Source organism: Rhipicephalus sanguineus, chromosome 10, assembly GCF_013339695.2.
Source record: "Rhipicephalus sanguineus isolate Rsan-2018 chromosome 10, BIME_Rsan_1.4, whole genome shotgun sequence".
Lineage (NCBI taxonomy): Eukaryota > Metazoa > Arthropoda > Arachnida > Ixodida > Ixodidae > Rhipicephalus > Rhipicephalus sanguineus.
In genome coordinates, this window is record NC_051185.1 from 113,918,778 (window position 1) to 113,940,621 (window position 21,844).

The window sequence follows — 21,844 nt, forward strand, 5'->3', positions numbered from 1 at the left end:
CCAAGTGAATGGGAGCCCTGTAAGCCCAACACTTGTGTACGTTTGGCTAACGCAATCTATTTCGACGATGCCACCGTCCTAAAAAATAGGCCCTGCAAGAAAAGCTGCAATAGACACGCCACAATGCCGACGACTGACTTCAAACGACGTGCGCCTCCCAATTTGAAGGTGTTCCGCTTCCGTTCTCGTTTGCCAAAGGTTGCCTCCTTAGTGAACCTCACGAAACAAACAGACCAATAGGGCGTTAGCGAAAAGGCGGGAACCCTGTGGCAGCTGATTGGACTGCGACCATCCGGAACACGGAGGAAGTAAACAAGCGAGCGGCCCCCGCCGTAATGAACACGTTTACAAAGGTCGACACTCTGTAACTTAGTACACACCTACAGTTTACTGCCTGAAATAAGCGCCATTCTTTGCGATCTATGGCAGTATAACGATAAATTACTCTTTAAAGCACTGCAGTTTACGCTGACTATGAAGAACTGTTGAGAACGAGTCATTGCAGTACCCCATTGAAGTACCTATGCCGGAACCTAACGCCTCCTATAAGATAAAACTAAAAGGTACAGGCCTAAGCAAGTCGACGCCGTTTTAGGTCTCACTGATGCACAATGTGTGTTTACTGCATGGTACTACAGAGTTAGTAAGCGTAATAACTCAGCGGGAACGTGAAGGCTTCGCTGAAACACACCGGAAGACTTCATGCTACGTATATGTCTGCTGCAGTTACTTCGATCCTAAACGAGACACTCTTAGTGCACAGTACTATTTTTTTTAATTTAACCGACCATGTCGCTTAACTGAGCTTCTTCGATAAAAACTTCCTTGATGCCAAAAGAGCTATACAAAACGTGCGCGGGAAACATGTAAATGTTCCCCGCGCACGTTTTGTATAGCTCTTTCTGTTCAGCCCTTCGCATCTGCACTGCACCCAAATGAGCAGTAAACACCACAGGTGAGTATTAAAACCTTTACCTACAATACACATGAATATCAGATCATGTAGGTCCGCATCGTATTAGTGAGTGCTCTCAAAATAAACGTAAAACACAAATATCTGTTCATATGAAGAGTACTGAAGACAACATAAACTCAATATAAATGCAACATAATTTGTTTCGAAAGGCTGCAGCTCTCAAAATACTGTACGTTCATTGAGACGTGCATAGGCAAATAGGTATGTGCTAATAACCGCCAACATAGCCTTTCGGCAAGGTTTCTCACATAGCAAGATGATAGCACCGTTACCATGACAAATGAAGTCCCCCTCTATGCACTAACTTTTTATAATCGCTATTTTTTTAATGCTGAACCTTCAAACAGCACAGCTAGCGATAGCTCCAAGCGATAAATAATGGGAGAATCGAAAGCGGGCGACAGACATATTACAACCACCCAGTATATACTGTCGCGGGTGGCTTCGCTGAAAATGCCCGCTGCGCGGCTGAGTAATCGAAGCTGTCAAAGCGATATTTATCGTCGTAGCTTCGGCTACGGTTCTATAAAACGCGCTACACGGTAGTAGTGTGCCTGTTCTCTATGGCAGCAGCAGAACACAGAGATGCAGGAAGCTGGTCGGACATTGAAGCAAGAGAACCAACTTATTTCCCGAGTCAAATTGGGCCACTTCTTGACGTTTTGAGAATGGTGCATTTTTCAATAGCCATCATCATTTCCGTTGCGTAACAGAAGTTGTTCGCATGATGGTATTGCAATCTTTTCGGTAACGCGTTCTTGAACAACTTTTTCTTTATTGATATCATATAAGGAGGCCACGCACAAAGCAGGCACCAGCTAATTCTTAGCTCTTGACGGTATAGAGCATACAAAGTTACACTGTTCGTAAAGTATGTCGCGATAACAGAATTTCCTTTCCTTTTCCATTTGCTCATTTAAAAAATGGAGTGGCCCACTGAAAGAAGTAATTGACGTCCTTCATTTTCTATGCAATGTTGAGTATATATCCTGAAAGGTGTAAATTCTTACTCTTATTTTTTGTTATGTTTCCTATGTTATTTAGTTGTCCGCTTCCCGCTGCGATGCATTGATTGAAATTAATGTCTACTTGTCGCTTTGTTCTTCATCACTGCAGCAATTTTTAGTTCTTGAACTCGCTATTGTGTACTTATTGATATGTGTTTTTCACCTTGAATATGACCTCGCCGCAATAGTGCTTTCTTGGCGACGTGAGAAGTCGAAATGAATCAATGAACGAAATGAGCTCATCAACAGTTCATTTTCACAAAAAAAGAGAGCTTCCTTTCCGGAAATAACACCAGAGGGTCTCGCCTACTGCATAGGCACTAGCGGCCGAATCCAGAAACCGTTCCGTTAAACCGTGCAGCTTCCCATTGGTCGGCCGCCTTCAGTAATTGCGTGTTCAGTGTTAGGAACGGGTGAGATTTTTTTCTTACCAACAATTGTATCGCAACATCATTTCGCGAATACGGGCCAGGGATACAGAACGAGGATCGAAACGTCTGTAATCAAACGTGCGCCAGTCACGGAAGTTGGCAGTATCTCGGCTCTCATTTGGAACGTCCATAGAATGTCATTCAATTTTGAACACGCTCACTTGGCTTCTTATCGACACAGTGTGTTGAGACATTAGCTTTTGACGGTCCTATCGTCCATTGAGCCCTGACCATTATCAGAAAGAAAAAAATTTGTAAGCCATTCTCTAGAGCCTTCGTCCCGGTATGTAGTGAAGAATAATTGTTGGGGTTTCACGTCCCAAAAATAGGATATGATTAGGAGAGACGCTGTAGTGGAGTGCTCCGAAGATTATGACCACCTGGGGTTCTTTAACGTGCATCTGCATATAAGCACACGGGCTTCTAACCTCCATTGATATGCAGCCGCATCGGCCGGGATTCGATCCCGTGACCTTCGGGTCAGAAGTCGAGCACTATAACCACTAGACCACCACGGCGACTACGAAAGAAGGAGATCACCGCTAGATAAATCCCTACAGAACGAAATGAACATTGATTAGAGTTTGTTGCGCCGCACCTGATGCTGTGTTGTGAACGTGCGCATCCATCGCGACTGGCTACGATTACATTTCTTATGATGCACGTCTTTTTGTATATATTCTTTCTCTTGTATATTTTGTCTTTGTGAGCTCGAAAACGCAGCCAAACATCTGACATCACAGTGACGTCGCTGGGACAGTCTTTCATACGTAATTTGATTAAAGTTGGACGTCCTTTTCTTTTTTAGATGAGGTGTCATGCTTTTGCTACCAAAGAGACAAATAAAATTGTAATAAAATTATTTTCAAGCACAAACTATCTCATTGTTCGTGATAAAGGTATTTTTAGCAAGCTATATAGCTAATCTCTTCCGAAAGCACAATATCTAATCTGCCCCTAATGAGAATGGTGGCGTGTTGTGTACTACTAATTATCCTGAATTAATGCTTTCCATCATATACAGCATGCTTGGCAGTGAAAGATGGTGGCCCGTGGGCGTTCCTGCGCGTTACATATTGCCCCACGCGCCCCGTTTTCTAGTTCTATTTAATCGTTACGTTACACGTGTAACCACACTTTCTTGCGCCGGAATGTAGGAAATTTCCCAATTATTTAGGATCTACCGGTACGACTGCGCCCACAACGCGAACGATAGAGTTTATTCGGCAACTAACATGGCCACGAGTGATAACGCTGGAATCTTCGACGCCCCATGCATAAATGCTGACCAGCTTTACCACAGATTAGATTATTCGCTGACCAACGACTGTGTGCCCCGGTATCATTGCACTTTGAGTGTCATCCTTTTCCTGGGTACCAGTTCACCCAATAAAGGGTTCGATCCGCATCGGCTGCGATCGCTTTTTTTCACCGTCCCAAACACGTGACAATGTTGACAATTGCAACCGTCAAGATACAAATATTGGTTGCATATTGTTTTTCTTACTGAAAGAGTAGTGCAAAAAGATCCGATTCATTACAACTCCGACTAATATCACTACTACTACTACTAACAATAATAATAATGGTACCTGCATTAAAATAAAAACAGCATGAATGGCGGGCCAGGCCGAAGTCTCTATGAGTTGGGTGCTAATATTTGCTATGGTTTCACGTTCCAAAACCACGACATGATCGCGAGGCACGCTGCAGTGGAGGGCTTAGGAAATGTCGACCACCTGTGGTTCTTTAATGTGCACCTAAATTCACGTACACGGGCCTGTCGCATTTTCGCCTCCATCGAAATGTAGCTGTGTCCTTTGCAACGCGGTCAACAAGTTAGACGACCGACCTTTGTAGGAAGAGAGAATTCTACGCCATAGACATGACAGAGCGTCGCAGAAGAAGGCCTTGCAAGCGATACGGCGATTACTGCTATCCACCGGACTTTCTGAACGCCCTTCGCTTGTGCGTGTGTGTTCTCTCTCTCTCTCTCTCTCTACACCCTCTTTCAGAACCTTTTTCCCCCACCCCAGCCACAAGTTTTCTGCTACGTTACAGCAGCGTCTTTGGACAGGTGCAGAAAAGTCACGGCTATGTGATCCACACAACAGAATATTGCCATTACCAGCAGATCTTGCATGGTTTAATTTACTTTGCTTCTAAGTGGCTTTTCGTGGAGAGGTTGCAGTTTGTATAACCTCGGCTACTGCATTTCAATAAGTATAGCAGCAACAAAAGAAAAAGTGGTTAACCCGCCCCATAAAAAAAGTGTTCAAGTAAATAAAACACTATATGTACAGCAAACTGACACCAAAAAAGAATAACATGGTAATGAACAGTTTACTTGGAGGACCTCACTTTTCAATAAAGCATTCGCACGCACAAAATTCAGTAGAAGTTCTACTCAGAGTATACGGAATAACACATCACTTCGTAAAAACTACACCTGGCTGTTCATCACAAACACTCTTCTAGTCAGTGTCCACTATGAAGTCCTTTACTAAGATGTTCGCATTATGCTGCAGCACCTTTTGAGGCGACGGTGCAAGAAATTCCTGTAATGTGAGTGTTGCCGGCCTACCATGGACTTCGCGCCCTGTATTTCTCAACAGCGCAGGCATGCCCTCCAACCATCAAGGACATCAGGGGCGCCACAGTAAAGGAGACAGCAGGCCCTTACGCTGAGGGCGACACAGTGCGGCTGACCTGCGAAATAGAAAGGTGTATGTATCCATTACGAATGCTAATTTTCATACTAGAAACTGTCATGTTTGAATTATTCACCGGTGCAATATAGAGCCCATATTACGGCACCTGCTATGGACTGTGGTGAACATTTTGTATTAGCACGAACTTCGTAAAAGAAAGGAAACAGAAACGGGAGAGGAAGAAAGGTGGGCGCTACAGAGAGGCGCTTCAATCGTGAGTGAAGCGGCTTTTTTTTTCCTTCTTCTATCTAGTTTCCTTTAGGAACTTTGCACTGCTGCAATATCTTGACTAAACACCAACTCACCTAAGAAGAACTTATCCTGAAGTACTGTGGGCTGGTTTATTGTCATTCTTCTGCTTCGTTAGTCCCCTTCACTAGATAATGGCGACTCGCCCTATCGCGATTTATCGTGTCTGTGTGCGTTGCTGCACGTAGAAAGTTTTGGAAACAAGAGCAGCCTATTTCATAGCGCTTTACTCCATAGACAAAGTATTTTTGAAGCTAATTGATTCCAACAACAGCACATGGATGAACAACTCCAAGCGAGAAGCTACAAGGGGTGAATTGGGTGTTTTCAAGGCTAGTCAAGAAGTTTACAACGATTAATTGTAATACAAATTCGCGAAGCCCCTGACTGATGTTCACGCCATCAAAAATTTGCTGGAAGTGTTCTCTAGGTTTAGCCATTACGCCGCCGTTGTCGTGATGTTCTGTGTATGAAAATGTATTCAAGACACACCCTCCTTCCTGCCTTAAGAAATTACGGATGTTGTTTGCGTCTAGCAGAATACTCGAGTGGGATCACGAAATCAGGTGACTTTTTTCAGGCGACCATGACGCGACGCTGACGTGGTTCCACAACGGCACGCAACTGAGGTCGGCGCGCGGAACAGTGGCGACTTCCGACGGCGGCTGGAAGAACCTCGTCACTCTGGGTCCATTAACTCGTCATGATCTGCACTCTAACGTAACCTGCATGGCGACCAGCAACGTCTCGCTGCCGGGAGTCGCTACAGTGCTCCTTGACTTATACCGTGAGTATGCCAAATGTAGGGCAGCAAACCAGAAGTTTCTCTTCTAGATAACCTCCCCGCCTTCGTCGCAATTGTCTACATCTCTCTCTCTCTCTCTCCAAATAAAGCGAGATCCACCTTTCACCAGAAGTTCAACTATAGTGTGCACATTTACACGGGCAATATGTAAAGACTTTTGTCTTTACATATTGCCCAGTCTCCAATATAAAAAAGCATCAAAAAAGCTCCAGTGCCAAAATCATCATACTAACTCGACAGCATGCAAAGATGATATATTGATGTTGTGAGACAAACATGGTAATTAAGACGTCTGAAGCGAACAATAATGATGCGTTCTACATCACTCGCAATTTTCCTGGTTGCGTGTGACTTTTTGCGAAACCTCCGATAAACATGAGAACATTCCCGTAAGCTGTAATCAGACATTTACCTCGTCTTTGTAGACGCTCTCTCCGGATGGAGTTATCAGATTGAGAGATGGAGTTTAGATAACTGCGATATCATATATTTGTGCCGAGTTAAATATTCCTGAATAATGCAACCATATTTTTTAACGTTTCTATAATTTTATTTTAATTTACAAACCGAAATTCGGTGTGCTAGAATGGCCTAGATGTGCAAGTCTTTATAAAATGCGACAACGTTCATTGAAATAGATCTAACTCTGCTTCTGTGACAGTACGTCTCCTTTTAACACGAAAGTGTTTTAGCCGGGGTGCAGCAAACTTTAGTGCCGTATTTCCGTCACCGATATCACGTCGAAAAACTCCACGGCCTCTCGGCCCTTGACAATTGATGCCGGGCATGTAATCCACTGCACCACGGTCACACACTCAGGAGGCTTTACAAACGCGCTTTTTATATATCAGACTTTCCCCTCATAGTGCTCTTGGTCGGCGAGGTGGTGTCGTCCTCTGGGACCAGTAAAGTAAAGTGAATTAGTTCATCATGACCGTGGTCGCCGTGGTTAGCTCCTGCGACGCGTCGTTGCTACGCGTCCGTCCCATTCGGCACGTTTCCAATAGTTGAAGTGCAATTTTGTAAATACATTAACACATCCCAATGTGGTGACCTTAGCCCAAGCCTCGGCTTCGCTCTAGCATCCATCCATATCGAAAATAGCTTTGCAACGCGCGCCTCCCTCGCCTGCCTGTAACACCGCTTTCTCCAATTACGCTCGCCCCTAGAAAAATCGAGGCCGGGCTAACAGCGGAGACACGACGCGCGTTGCGTTTCCCGTGGTGTTCAATAACTCTTTAACATGCCGCGGAATGGCGACCTTAGCCCAAGCTCTGCGTCGAACCAGCGACGCTCTTCTGGCTGTCTCACCGCTTTTTGATTACTCTCACCGTTAACTACAACAGCTACCAAAAGGGTTTGTTTAATCATTGATCATAGATGTTAGTCATCGGGATGAAGATGTAACGTGGTTGCAACCACGTTAAACGGTGCTATAGCTGCCAAACAGCAATGAACACTGCTAAACCCCTCTTATATCAATGTACAGTAAGCATTCGACTACATCTGTAAGGAAACGTTTTACTTTCGTGCTACAGCTGGATTCCTATTAAGTACAAGTATTTAGGTAAGTGAAATTAAAATGACCCACAGTTAATGTTTTACTATGATGCTGCGACTGTGATTATGTGACTGCAACTATGTGCTTCACAACTTTAACTTAAAAAGACACGGTGAACCCCATAGCGCACCACCCAATCCAGTCTATATTTTGCGACGCATTAGAGCCTCTATAAGCGGCCACACTGACTCATTGGCCAGTGTCCAATACGAGTCTTAGTTGCACTAGAGCGGGAGCCATAAAAAAACTGAGGGGCGACACATGTAGAGAAGTTTCGGCTCCTCTAGCGTTTCAGCTCCTCTAGCGTGAAACCTAGGGAGGGGCGAGACATGCAGTGTCCGCCGGTGTATCCCACATCAATATCTTTACTCATATGTTTCAAGAAGTGTTGTTTCAAATAGAAGACTTTACCGTAGAGATGCACGTTTGTGTATTTGGTTTTAGATAAGAAATTTCAGCGCCTTGGTAAATTTCGTCGGCGACTCTGACACCGTTGTTAAGCCAAGCAATGGTTTAGGTAGTAACGACAGACCTTTAGTAGACCGGTAGTGAGTAGTGAGGTTTACCTAATTTTTGCGGCGCATACTCGTTTATGATGGACCGTGACTACGACATGACACGCCGACAAGGCGAGACCCCAAGGTGCTTCGCCCCTAATAGAGCATCACATTTGCTCGGCCTTCGACAAACCTTCGTGCTTAACACGTTCCTCGGAAGGTTGTGTGTTCGCATCACGTCCGAGGTCGGTCTTTGTGTGAAGCACGGAGCTAACGGCACAGAGATATTGCGTCACCCTTCGACAGGGAAAGCGGCGAAAACGGTTAAACGAAAGTGGTGCTTCCAAGCAGCGCGGCTAAAACAACCTTGAACGTGAGGAGCATGCTCAGACTAAGCCAGTGAGCGCAGCTTCGCCGTCTCCGACGTTTTATTTTCCTTGAAGTGCTTTACGTCACAGGCTCCACTGCGAAAAAGATACCAGAGGCAGGCCCATAACCGAAGTGTGTGTTTGTCTGTGTGTGTATGTGTGCGGGGGGGGGGGGGGTTAAAGGGCCACGGCTATTTTTTTTCCCGAAAACCTCCGTATCAAAATAGTATACTATGGGAAGATTCATCTCAAAACTATCTCGGCATAAAATGTTTTTTTTCCAAGAATTTCTCTTTCCTTCTATTTCCTTCTCTCTTTCTTTTTCTCTCTCTGTACTCGTTCTCTCATCCATGAAGTTATTGCATCATTTGCCGGACAAATCGGCGCACGTCTTCTGGTGGCGAAGCAGGAGAGGAAGGCGAAAAAGAGGAGGATGAAGATGGCGTGTGCCGGTCCATGATGATGATCACTTTCTATCTACGACACACGGCCACCCTCGACCCTCCTGTAATAACACCATTAATAAAACTTTCTTTTAATATCACATAATATACGTGCTGCGACATAACCGAAAATGTTTACTGAAAAAACAGGTGATTTCTTTAAAGGGACCCTAAAATGGTTTTGACGATCTTGTACAAACTCATTGGGCCGGTAGAGCAAGCCCTAAGGACCATTTACACGTCGATTAAAGCTCTGTGCGTAAATTCTGTAATTTATTACAAAGCTCTAAAGCTGCAAATTCTTACCGATAACAGCAGCTCAGCCAAACGCGTTTTCAAACCACCCACTTCCAGTGCGCGTCGCCTTGGAAGCGCGACGTCACGCAGGCGGATGATCTGATTGGATCCACAGTACACGCCACAGGCAATTTTTTTCGACAAAAAATGCGCACAAACGTTGTTCGTGATCTTTGAAATTTTTCATAATTTGTTTTCCTTAAAAACCAGTCACTAATAAAACTAACACAATCGCAATATACAACTAGACTTTAGGACTTCCGGCGCACAGCAATCGTCGACTGCATATGATACCACGCGCTCTATGTTGACGTGAGCTGCGCGACCAGTGTGTAGCGCGAGGTTTTTGTCTGACATCATGAATCGCCCTTTCTGCTTTGTGGGCTGCAAGTCCAGCGATTGGCGACAAGTGACAATGCGACACCGTGTGTCTTTGGAATGCAGCAAGCGCGCCGAGTGGCTGCAGCGGATCGGACTCTCTGTATCGGATCGACGGCAGGATATACGCGTTTGCCATCGCCACGTTAAGCCGGAAGACTACGAGCTCAGTTCCCTGTTTATGCAGCGATTCGGCCTCGGTCTGAAGAGGTATACCCTCAAAGCCCACGCACTGCCATCTTTGTTCCTTACCAGTGGAAAGGTAAGTTCACAATCGATCCAGATCGTGTGCTGTGTGTGCATAGTGCGCGGTGCACACGTAGGCACTCATAAAACTCCACGTAATCTCGTGAATTATAACTATAACGACTCCGTCGCATCAATGTAATGTGGCCAGTTTCGCAATAATCATATACACACAGAATGCCCCTCGCTGCTTTGCGATTTCCAGCACTGAATAAAAAATGACAGGGTGCAAGTGAATTAAAAACAATGCATTTGAAACATGTACACAAGTGTGTACGTCGTAGGGCCAGCTGGAAATCCCCGGTTAAGTGTGCGGAATGCGGTGTCGTATATATACAGCTCAAATAAAACCCCGCAATAGTGCAACTCGTGTGCGGCGACGTTGATATAATACGGCCTGGCGAGTCTGGTGGTGGCGGATCAGGCGGATCACTGCTGCCGCGCTCAGCACGAAGTGCCGGATCGCGAAATGGCGTGTCACTATGGGTCAAAAGCCATTTTTCGCCTCATTCGGCGCAACCGCTCTTCGAGGCCGGGGTCCATTCTGAGCAACTGTCTGAACTGCCGTGAAACAAAACACACGCTGCTCGGATAGCGCCGGCAGCAGACGGACGATCAGCCGAGCCAGCGGCCCAGCGCCTGACCCACCGGCGGCTACTGCGCTGGCTTCGACTTATCGGAAGTAGACGACGCGACTGCACGCAAGCGTTCTCGCCCGTCACATCGTGACGCAGAGCCTCTTGAAGGCGGAGCTTAGCCCCGAGCGCTCGAAGGACAAGTTGAGGGTGAAAGGCGGAGTGGAGGAGCAGGGAAGCTATTTATTATACGTAGCTGCCTTAATAATGGGTGTTTCGACTGAATTATTGTGCCAATGATTTGCTCCAGTAATGGTCTTAGCAAAAACGAAATGTCAAAAACAAACGTTTCAGGGAACCCTCAAATAGTCGAGTCTTACAGTAAGTACCACGAACAACCGAAAAAAAAAATCCTGGCTACAGGCGTGACTAAAGGGCTTCATGGTTCCGTCTGCACATAGGCTTGCTTAGGGTTCTCCTTTAGGGGGAGCTCAATTAGAGTTTCGCTGCAGCGGCTCCTCCCCGCCACTGCCCCCGTTGGCCGAGTCCAAATGGAAAGAAGCTCTGCAATGAATTTAAAAACGAAAATTAAGCAATAATATGCTTTTCACAGCGGCCTGCCTATTGCTCCCTGCTTTCCAGGGGTAACGGAGAAATAAACAGTTCTTGGAAGGCCACATCGCGCGTCCTTGGTCACCTTTATCGTCAAAAAACATGCATAGCCTGCACATTAAACTCCCTGCACATTAAAATGACGTGAAAGGTCCGACTGAGTGAATGTGTGGGTCAGAATTCGCCGCCCCCTTTGATATGACTAGAGGAGGCCCCTCTGCCCCCCCCCCCCCCGACCCCCTGTACACGCCTATGCGTCTTTAGATATAGAGACATGGCACACCGAGGCACAACTAAAGAAGGCCTTTCATCTTCACCTGCTGTTGCTCCTCGACGTTGCATTACCAGAGCACTAGACGTGGTCTTACTAGAGCGAAGTTGCCTTACTTGCGCATAAATTGGCTATAAAACCTGCAGCAGTTGATCTGTTCTCTGGCGAAGCTAGGTCCATTCATAATGAAAAGATAATTTTCAATTTCTTTCAGGAAATTTATTGTACCGTGGTGATGCCCCGCTAAAATCAGGTTTGCCTTGACAGCACAGTAAGACAAGAAGAAAAAAAAAGACGAGTCCTCTGACTCTTTTCGGTGAGCCCTCAATTTCAAAGTATATGACTCTCTTTAAAGAGACAAGTCAACTCTTTCAGGAGACGAATATACTCTCGTCAGAGAGTCGCAAGACCCGAAAGAGAGTTCACTTGTCCCTTTAAAAGGAGTCATACGTCGCAAGTGAGGAGTCACCGAAAAGAATAACACGTCCTTTTTTTTTTCTTGGAGTGCATGTGTCACTGTATAATGGCAGCATCATAGCCTTTTCTATAGCGAATGTTGCAGGAAACCGTGCATTATTCTTGACTTCCGAGCAAAATGAATATATCATCTCTGTACGGGGCCTGCGTTTGCATATTGCTGCTCTGACTACGCACCGATTTCGATGGTTTCGTGGTACGTGATACGTAAGAACTGCATGAACGCTGAAGCCTGCTGCGTGGACGCAATGTACCTGTTGCTGTTGACGAACTTAAATATTTGACGAAGAGCTCAAAGCAGGCCAACACGGCGCAATCTCAGCAATGACTTACCCTTTTCCAGAAACTGCAAGAAGCCCGCATCTCTCACAGATCAATAAATGATGATCTGCCGTGCAGCCTTGCGGGTTTTTTTAAATGTTGCATGAACGATTCCCCAGTGATCGATTATCGCGCCCGCTTCTTATACTACTTGTTCTTTTTTTTTCTACAAAGATTGCGGCTGTCGGATATTCGCGGCTACGTTCGCAGGACCAGTCAGCGGCTTATTTGAACGCCACACTTAGTTATTAATGTCAAAAAAATATCGACATCTGTGTTGCTCAATTTCCTTTGATTGTCTACTTAATTTCAGTCAAGAGACATTCTGTAAGAGACAAAGCCTACGACGACAACAGGCCGTGTCGAATGATTGTCTTCAGTGACAATCTTTGTTTGATCATTTTTCATGTTTGTGTTTTTCATGTTTGTGTGTTTCATGTTTGTGTGTTTCATGCTGTGTGTTTTAATCAATTCATCTAAGGACACGATTTTTAGACTCAATGCCGTATCATTGAACGGTTAGGGTAGAGGCGAGCTTGGAGGCAGAGAAAGAGAGGAAAAAGCAGTGCGTAAAGCCGCAGTTGCCGATTTCTTATTCTCCTTCCTACAGGGCAAATTGGAAATAATTGGGCGATCAGTGCGTACTGCAGTAGAACAAGAATGATTATGACATTAATGGTGATGATTATCATCAGGCTAGATACACCCACGTCATCATCAGGCTAGCTACACCCACTGCAGTGAAAAGGCCTCTTCGATGTTTCACCAATTAACCCGATCCTATGCTTGCTTCGGCCACGTTATCCCCGCGGCAATCTCTTCTACCCGCGCAACAATCTGCGTCCCCCTCGCGCTTGCCTTTTATTGGAGTCTAGTCTGTTACTCTTAACGCCAGCGATTACATCGCGGCTGCACTGGAGAGTCGCGCGGGCGGAAACGCCCGCGCGTTTATCCAGTCCGGCCATGGTTCTATATGCCCTGCCCTTGCCATTTTTTCTCTCTCTAGGTTTTGACGAAGACTTCCTTAACGCAAGATTGTTTCATGACCAACTCTGCTCTCTTCTTGTCCTTAAAGTTACACCTATCGCTTTTTTTCGATGGCCCACTGCATCGTCCTCAATTTAGTTGAACAGGCTTTACGTAAGTGTCCTGTTTTCTTCTGTCCTTGATTTTACGCTTGATTTATGGGCTAGGTTTCTTAGAGGCCTTCATAGCCGCAGCAACTTTTCACTTTCATACTTGAAAAGACGCGGAAAGACAGCCACAAAACAAAGTTGTTCATTTTTTTTTCGCCTTTGTTTTGTGGCTCTCCTTCCGCACTTTTTCAAGTAGGAAGCCGAACCAACTCACCCAATTTACAGTCTACTTTCACCTCTTTCCCAGTGGCTCCAACTGCTGTAACCATCTGGAGCTGGCCTGCTCAACAGACTGACACGCCTCCAGGTTCGGTGGAATCGTCCAGTGCAGCTACTCAACATTCGCTACGAAACAGGTCCGCCACCATTGCTAAGACGCTTGGCCCGGTTCTTGCACTGTCCGACCGCGAAGCTGCGGTTGCGACATCATTTAGTTCGCCCTCTGGATTCTCGAATACCAAGAGCTTCGAGTGCGAAGCCACCGGAAGCCGACCGGCGGCAAACGTCACGTGGTTCCTGGACGGTGTCATGGTAGACCCGGCTTTCAGTCGCAGCGTGTCCGCGGGCAACGTGACCACCAGCATGCTCCTGCTTCCGGCGTCGGCGCAATCGGGACGGCTGTTGGAGTGCCGAGCAATCAACGGAAACCTACCCGAGAGCAGAGGAGTGCTGAGCCGCTTCCTCAAGGTGGACATGTCGCGTAAGTGAAAGGCATGATGTCGAGTACACCTCGAGTAGTGAACTGAATATCCGGAACGCAGTACCCTCTGCATAGACGCGCGACCGAAAACAACGATGCTTGATTATATGCTTGCACTTAACTATAATGGATTTGGTTCTAAGACAGCTTACTGCCCCGTGTTTCCGTACTTCTGTTGTCATTCACCCTGTGTGCATTGATCATGCGTGCATTGCTTTTGTGGCCTCTGTTCCTACGCGCATTGCTCTTGTTTTCAGTGTCTTTCAAAATTTCGTGGTTAGATTCCATCAGGATTTCAACCTTGGCATTATATGCGTTGAGCCTGATCGCGAATTACAGCGTCACCCTTAGTCCAATGTGCAGTTTATCAAGATTATACACGAATGTTAAAACGCACATTTACTTTTGTATTGAGAAATTTTCTGGTGAGACACTTTCTATTACGTATGAGAATCTGTTGCTGGTCCTGTTGGTACATACTTGAAGAAACGAAAAATCAGTTTACGGACACGTACACAAGAAGAGAAGACGACAGACACACGCTGGAAGCGTGTGTCCAGCGTGTGTCTGTTGTCTTCTCTTCTTGTGAACGCGTGTGTAAGCAGATTTTTCGTTTCTTCTGTTACGTATTTCAATTGTCCCCAAAACATCTCGCAGACAAAACGGAGGTTGCCATCCGCCTCGGCGTGGGCCTCAACTCCAGCAACATCGTAGAAGGTGCGGACGTCTATATGGAGTGCTCGGTGCTTGCTGCTTCCAAAGTCATCGAGGTCATCTGGCGTCACGAGGGAACGCAAATGAAGGGACTCGCTGGCGACGATGGTCCGTCCGATGCTTTGGTCACGGCTCGCTACCTCGTCATCCGAGGGGTGACCGCCAACCAGTCCGGGCGTTACACCTGCACGGCCAACACCGCTGACGGCGAGAGCGTGGAGAGCGTTCCGCTAGAACTTCGAGTCAGACGTGAGTGCCCTGCGTTCTGCTTCAAATATCACGAGCGCCGGTATGTGCGGGACCTATTTTTTGTAACCAGCCCTACACGTTATGTTTGCTAATGGACGTGGTCATCGCTCAGGTTAAAGACAGGCGGCTCAATGCTGGCATATAAAGAATGTTTTCGTGTTTGTAAATGTTGAAGGGAAAGCCTTAGACGTCTAACAAAACTCGAAAACTGACCGTCGGCTTCCCGTGGCGTCGGCATCAACACGAGTGTTGAAAAAATGACGTGATGACGTCATATGAGGTTATTATGACGTCACAGCTCCCCCCGTCTTCCGCCGTCCAACTGATAAAGCTTTCTACACCTAACGTGGTATTGCACTGCATGCATAATCGGTCCACATTTGACCAAGCGACAATGTCATGTGACAACGTCATCGTGTCACGTCGCCTTATGTTACGTCATGGTGACGTCAGAAACTTTGGTGGTCTGTGACATCACGAAGAAGTCACAGGACAAGTGTTATGTCACACGGGGAACTCTTCACCTGGTGGTGATTTTTCGCATCATTTGTGTTGACGCCGGCGCTAAAGTTTGTGGGGGTCCTCACCGCCTGAACAAACGACGGGTTGCCGCGCTGCCTCACAACTAAAAAACATTTATTAGTAACAGGAACGAATAAACGGTTACGCTCATCAGACAAACATAGTCCTCCCGGCCACCACACTTGCCGTTCACAGATTATCCTTCACCACGCCGGTCGTCCAACGCACACGCACACACATCCAGCCAGTCTGTCCCCAACCCCCCGCGCATCGTGTTGGCTGGCGCTGTTGTAGGGCATCTGTGGGACACGCGCACCCCTATGCGCAACACGTGTAGTTATGAGGTGGCGATGCGCGTGATTCCCACAAGTTTCGCGTTTGATGAGGCATGTAAGGCTTTCGCCTGAATAAACGTTAGTGCAAATTATTCGCTTGTCTCTGCTTGTTTTCGTGCCTTTCCTATTGTCTTCACGGTGAACACTGAAGTATAACGAAGTGCCAACTAGCCCAAACCCACCACCTTGCTTGTTACAGACGCGCCACGTTGCGGCGTTCGTCGAGACAAGGTCCTGGCCGTGAGGCCGAACGAGCAACTGAACGTGACCTGCGACGTGACTGCGGATCCCGGCGAAGGGTTGTGCTTCTTTTGGATAGCCGAGGATGACACCGGCAAGAGGCGTCACGTGACCCGGACAGAGGGTACCACCGCCGGAACCCGAGACTCGCAGTCAGGAGAACGACTTCCAGAACTCCGGAGATCGAACCAGCTCGAAGTTTTGGTCGATGCGCACTTATTTCATGCGACGCTGCTCTGCTGGGCGAGAAACGCCGTGGGCACGCAGCGCGAGCCTTGTAGACACCGGTTTCAGATACGACGTAAGAAATATCAAATTTTTAGCTCGTTTTCTTATTTTGTGACCACCAAATGCGTTCCCAATCAAGCAAAACTGTCTCCGGGAAGGATAAACACTATCTACAGTGCAATTCACTGCATGCCTGTAAACAGCAACGTAGCTAGGAATTTTTGTCGGTTGTGGTGAGGGTGGGAGTATAACCATCCTTCATTCATTCATTCATTCATTCATTCATTCATTCATTCATTCATTCATTCATTCATTCATTCATTCATTCATTCATTTTTCTTCTTTGTCAAAAAAGGATGGGACGAGCTAAAGCCGCACCACCGGCTTCACGAAGGTCATGACTCCTTGTGTGTTCGTGCGTCCGTTTATGTGTGTGCGTGTTTATACACAGATGCAAAATTGAAAATATTCATGGGTGGGGGGGTTGAACCCGCTGACTAGGCCAGTGCCTGCAAGCATTCAGCGAAGGCCATGAGAATGTTGAGTGTTGCGTGGACCAGCCGAGAGCGAATATTTAAATATAGACATGCCGTTTAGAGAACGACATCGTCGTGTTGTACACCAATGCTGCATATTTGTTGCAATAAGCCATTCAGCTCTTCGCGTAATTTTACGGGATAACATACATGAAAAGTACCACGCAGAAGGTTAACGTAACGACGACCAAATTGTTACAGGGGTCCCGAACCACTTTTTTCGAGTAATCATCGAATGACATCAGTATCGGAGTTGATTGCCTCACGAATCGATTACCGCCAAAATTTCTCGAAAATCTGTCAAGAACGAGCGGAGTTATAGGAATTGGTCGCATGATTTAGGGCACTTTCTCGCTTTTCTAGTCCAACGCTGGAAGCTACACAGAGAGGAATGGCATGGGAAAGGAAGTTACGTCAATGCATCATGACCTTGAGAGCACGTGATGAAACACGATCGCTCTTTCCGTCGGTGATTCCTGCGCGCGCTACTACAGCTACTGTGTAATGTTAGCAGACTATGGAGCACGACGCCGGTAATTCGTGGCATCTCGTAGCAGGAAGCGCATCAAATGAAACGACGCTCTTGATTTACGACGGCCATACGCCAATAGCATGCTATCTATTGTGTGACGTCAAACAGCAGGCGCCGATAACTCCGAAGAGAGTGAACGCAAGCATCTATCTGTATGAACAAGAGGTCGCCTGGAAAAAAATTCGGCAGATCCCACGAACCGTGGGAGTCGATGTTATGCGAAGCATGCGGTTGGTAGGTGACTGTGGCGTAACTTTTTTTACTGAGCGACACGTTACAAAATGACGCTAAAAATTTGTATAAATTTTATACGCACACATATATATGTTGAAGAGCCGCATATGTGTTATGTATCAAGTTGTTTACGGTTCGATAACGCTGCCAATGACAGCGAGGGTATTACCAACATCAGAAGCGGTACGTGCTTATACGTGTCCCGAGAACGTACGCACGTTTCACGAACCCGTGTCCACGTTTTCAAGAAGTTCTTGACAGTTCTTGAACAAGGGTATCATCACCGTTATCAGCGATCACCAGCTGCTGGTCATGACTTGTTATCGGATCCGGTCGTGATCGCGGAGACGAGAGGTTCATGTGTAGTGAAGTATGAGGTATAGTACAGCTGTTAGAAATCGTGGATGCCTCGGTCACTTCGTCGACAAATTGACTGTCGATAGAGCCGGCGACATGTCCGAACCTGGAGTCACCCTTCGCGTTGGTGAGGTATAGGCCGTCGAGGCTGGTAGGCCTGGATAGTGCTACGTAGACCAACATCAGTGGAACGCGCTTCTATTCGTAGGCTACCTGGGCGTATGTGGCCAACGTAGCCTATTCTGCAAAGCGGCTGTCAATCAATCTGGCATCATCCTCGGTCAGCATGAAGCCGTCGCCCAGCCTCGTAAGAAATTAAGAGGACACTGCGTCTTGCTGGTGGACGAAGTGCACTGTACGGTGCGGTGATGTGGATATCATATGTAACTTTCGTTAATATATTCCTCCAGGGTCGAGCAATGCTTCAATATAGCTTGCTGAATCATAGGAATACAAACGTAATGTTTATGAGACTGCTAAAAGCGGAGCCAACACTGGAACTACAGACGTTAATCTGATATGACGCCTGTATCGTAGGAGTACACATCGTAGGAGCATCATGTAGTGTTTATTGCTTTCTTGTAAAATTAGTTAGCCAGCACCACAACCACAATTCACGTTGCACCGATATTACATCTGCGTAGGCGGTTTTTCCAAACCAGTTTATAGACATGCCGTGGCTCAGTGGTAGTATACCTGACTGCCGCGCAGAATGCTTGGGTTCGATTCCTGCTGGGATCCTAATTTTCATTCTTTCCATTCTATGAGTCATCGCTGCCGATGTTGGTTTTCCTTAACGCTCTAGCATTTAAGTAGTTACCAATGTCTGTTTTCGCCGTTCCTGGATAGATATAAACTGTCAATCACCTATGGCGCATACCCGTACACCGCGGCCCGTGGTAAAAGGGTATGTGCCACAGGTGTCTAGTGGAAATGGTTTGACGACGTACACGACAGGATTTTAACGTTATTCATGTCATGGCCCGCAGTCATATTCGTCAAATTCCCTTACCCTCCCATGCAAATGTTGGTCTACACCAAGTTAAGGAGGCGATCATAAGAGAACCCAGACGTAGGCGGCTAGATAGATAGATAGATAGATAGATAGATAGATAGATAGATAGATAGATACGTAGATAGAAACGCTCAAAGTGCCAGAGGTTCGCTAAGAAATGCTTCGCATTTAAAATGGCAGCTTCGCACTCCGCTTCTTACTCTCCTTGCCACGCACGACTGCGCCATTTCGCTGACCTGTTCACAGCAGTCTCGGCTTTCCGCAGGATGTGTTTTCTCACTAAGCCTGAGGGGTGTGTGAATGACCCCTTTAACATAGACGTGCGCAGTGTGCTTCTTTAAGAGGAACCAAGTTTTATCGCAGCGATGGGAAGTACAGGTTCATCCACACGTATGGTGAACACCTCATTTGTAATGAAGACGTCATAGCCTAATGTTTAATTCGTATTCTGGAAAACTATTACTTTTATCGACGCCATGATTAGACGACTTAGAAGAGACATATCTTTCGGGAAGTAGAATTAACGTTCTGGCTTTACCGGCTTGCATACAAATGAGGTTTTCACCTTAGACGTGGGAGACGCTGTGCACAGTTCTTTCAATGCAACATCAGGGGTCCTTGATCGCTATTGTCTTCAAAAACTTGCGCAGCCATAACCTTGCGCATTAAGAAATGACGTGGAAGGTCTAATAAATTTCGTTGCAGGGTTAGTTGGTGCATAGATAACTATAGGACAACGATGAAACACGGGAAAAAGACGTAGACGAGAGAACATGTACAAGGCCACTTGTAAAATGCTTTTGTACATGTTTGCTCGTTTACATCTTTGTCGTGTGTTGCGCTGCTGTCATATATTTTGCGCGAAAGGCGTCACTGAGTAAAGGTGTGGGGCAAATAAGCAGCCCCTTAAGATGATTAGGGTGTGTTGCACCACTGCCCGCCCTCCTATGCGCACGCATACGCCCTTTAAGTTGCTCCGTTTGTGTTGCAGGTGAGCGAGCATCCAGCGTAGACTGCGCTGTCGGGAACTACACGCACACTTCTTTCTCGATCACGTGTTCTTCGCGTCGACATGGTAGCGCCTGGAGGGGTGACGACCGCGGAGCGAAAGCGGCCAGTACCCGACTACGCTTAGACTTGTTCGATGCGACGGCGGGAAACCGGTCGGTGCGAGGATTCTGGGTCACCACCACCGAGACCGGCAGGGACCCGCTCTTCCTGACCGGTCTCAGACCGGCTACGGACTACCTGGTGCTGGCGAGGCTAGAGACGGAAGCAAACGCGTTCGCCACTTACGTCAGGACCCTGGTGCCGGCACAGACCCTCAGGGAACGCGGAGGTACATGCTTTGATTCAGCAAGGAAAAAAATGGCATCTGCGAACTACAGGGATGCGAAGACTGGGAAAACAGCGGAGCAGGTTGCATACCGATGCTTCTTTCCCTCCTCTTCACCCTCAGTTTCCTTTCCGACCTCTTTGCTGTGCTAAACTATTCACGGCAATGCTATGCTTTACTCTCTCACCTCCTCCTTTCCCTTCTCACCCTCACTTCCCTTTCCCACCCCCTTGCAATGTCATACTATGCCTGGCTTTGCAATACTTTACCCTCTTCCCTATGTGGCCCCGATGTTTATCACGATCTGCGATCTATCGAAGTTCTTTCTGTTTTAGCTTTTCGTTTCTCTATCACCATATTCAAGAGACGCGTGCATGAAGCATTACAGTTGCTTAAGTTAACTTTCCATCGCGCCGAACTTTGCTTTACTTGTCTCCTTTTTCCTTTCGCAGAGCTAGCATCGTCAGCGAACACCGCCACGCTTCCACCCAAGGACACCACGATCCTCATCATCACCTGCGTCGCTGCGGCGGCCACGTTATGCCTAGCGGCGGCCAGCGGAGCGGTGCTGTGGTTCAAGTACCACCGGAGGAGATCGCGGCTTCTCAACGCCGCCGCCGCTCTCAAGCATGCCGAACACAAGGGGTACCTCGCTTCGGACGCGTCGTGCAGCTGACGCCGCGAACTCGTGCAATGCGCGTTGCGATTACCTACCTCGTCGATGTGCCGCCTTCGCCGTATTCGCGCCTTTGATTCCTTGCCAAGTGTGTTCTGCGTGTTCGAACATCGCTACAGCAAGACTTTCTGCGCAGTTCGCATTTAGGTGCGTTGCGCAGTGCGCTTTGCCCCTTCGCGTCATCACTAACGCAATACTAAATCCACCTGTGTGCCTGCATAACGTTTTCCGCGTGAGCACGCCAGACATGCGATAATACATAGAATGTCAGGAAGCTGAGCTAGTTGGCAGTAAGCGTGCAAACGTGGACACAAGTCGGCACGGCGTTCGCGGTGTCTTCACTTCTCTCTTGCGTCCGTATTTGCACGCCTATCATCTTCTATCACAATACTTGGCTCCTTCGCGTTAATATCAATTGCTACTATGTGTTATAGTATCACGGCGTTTTCCTTTCTATTAATGGTTTCAGGTGAATCCGTTACTTTCGGATTGAATTGCGTTCCACCTGTTGCACGGTTGATATCTGCAAGTTGACGGTGCCTGAAACTACAGTTTGCCATTGACGAGGATGTTAGGTTGGAGGGTAAGATCTACGCTAAAAGAGTATTGCTGTGTTACGAAATGACGACATCAGAAAAATGAGTTTACAGACGCTATTGCCACCTTGCGCGTAAGGAAAAAAAAGACGAATTACGATAGAGGGAAGCGATATCGTTGACGAAAATAGCACTGGTTGAACACGAAGGCACATGGCCTGGCATTCGCCACAAGCGCTTGTCGACACTAGCCACAAGCGTCTGTGTCCTGTG

The 21,844-nt window shown here is 47.0% G+C and overlaps 1 protein-coding gene across 1 annotated transcript in view; it reads left to right on the forward strand.

Annotated features, from left to right (window-relative positions):
- LOC119372294 (uncharacterized) overlaps nt 1–21,035 on the forward strand; it is a 405,280-nt gene extending 384,245 nt beyond the window's left edge. The window contains exons 4-10 of the mRNA XM_037642770.2: nt 5,030–5,140; nt 5,955–6,161; nt 13,609–14,061; nt 14,719–15,024; nt 16,081–16,422; nt 20,015–20,362; nt 20,812–21,035. Of these exons, the coding sequence (XP_037498698.2) occupies nt 5,030–5,140; nt 5,955–6,161; nt 13,609–14,061; nt 14,719–15,024; nt 16,081–16,422; nt 20,015–20,362; nt 20,812–21,035 (1,991 nt within the window). The remainder of the gene's footprint in view (nt 1–5,029; nt 5,141–5,954; nt 6,162–13,608; nt 14,062–14,718; nt 15,025–16,080; nt 16,423–20,014; nt 20,363–20,811) is intronic.
- The last annotated feature ends 809 nt before the right edge of the window (nt 21,036–21,844 follow it).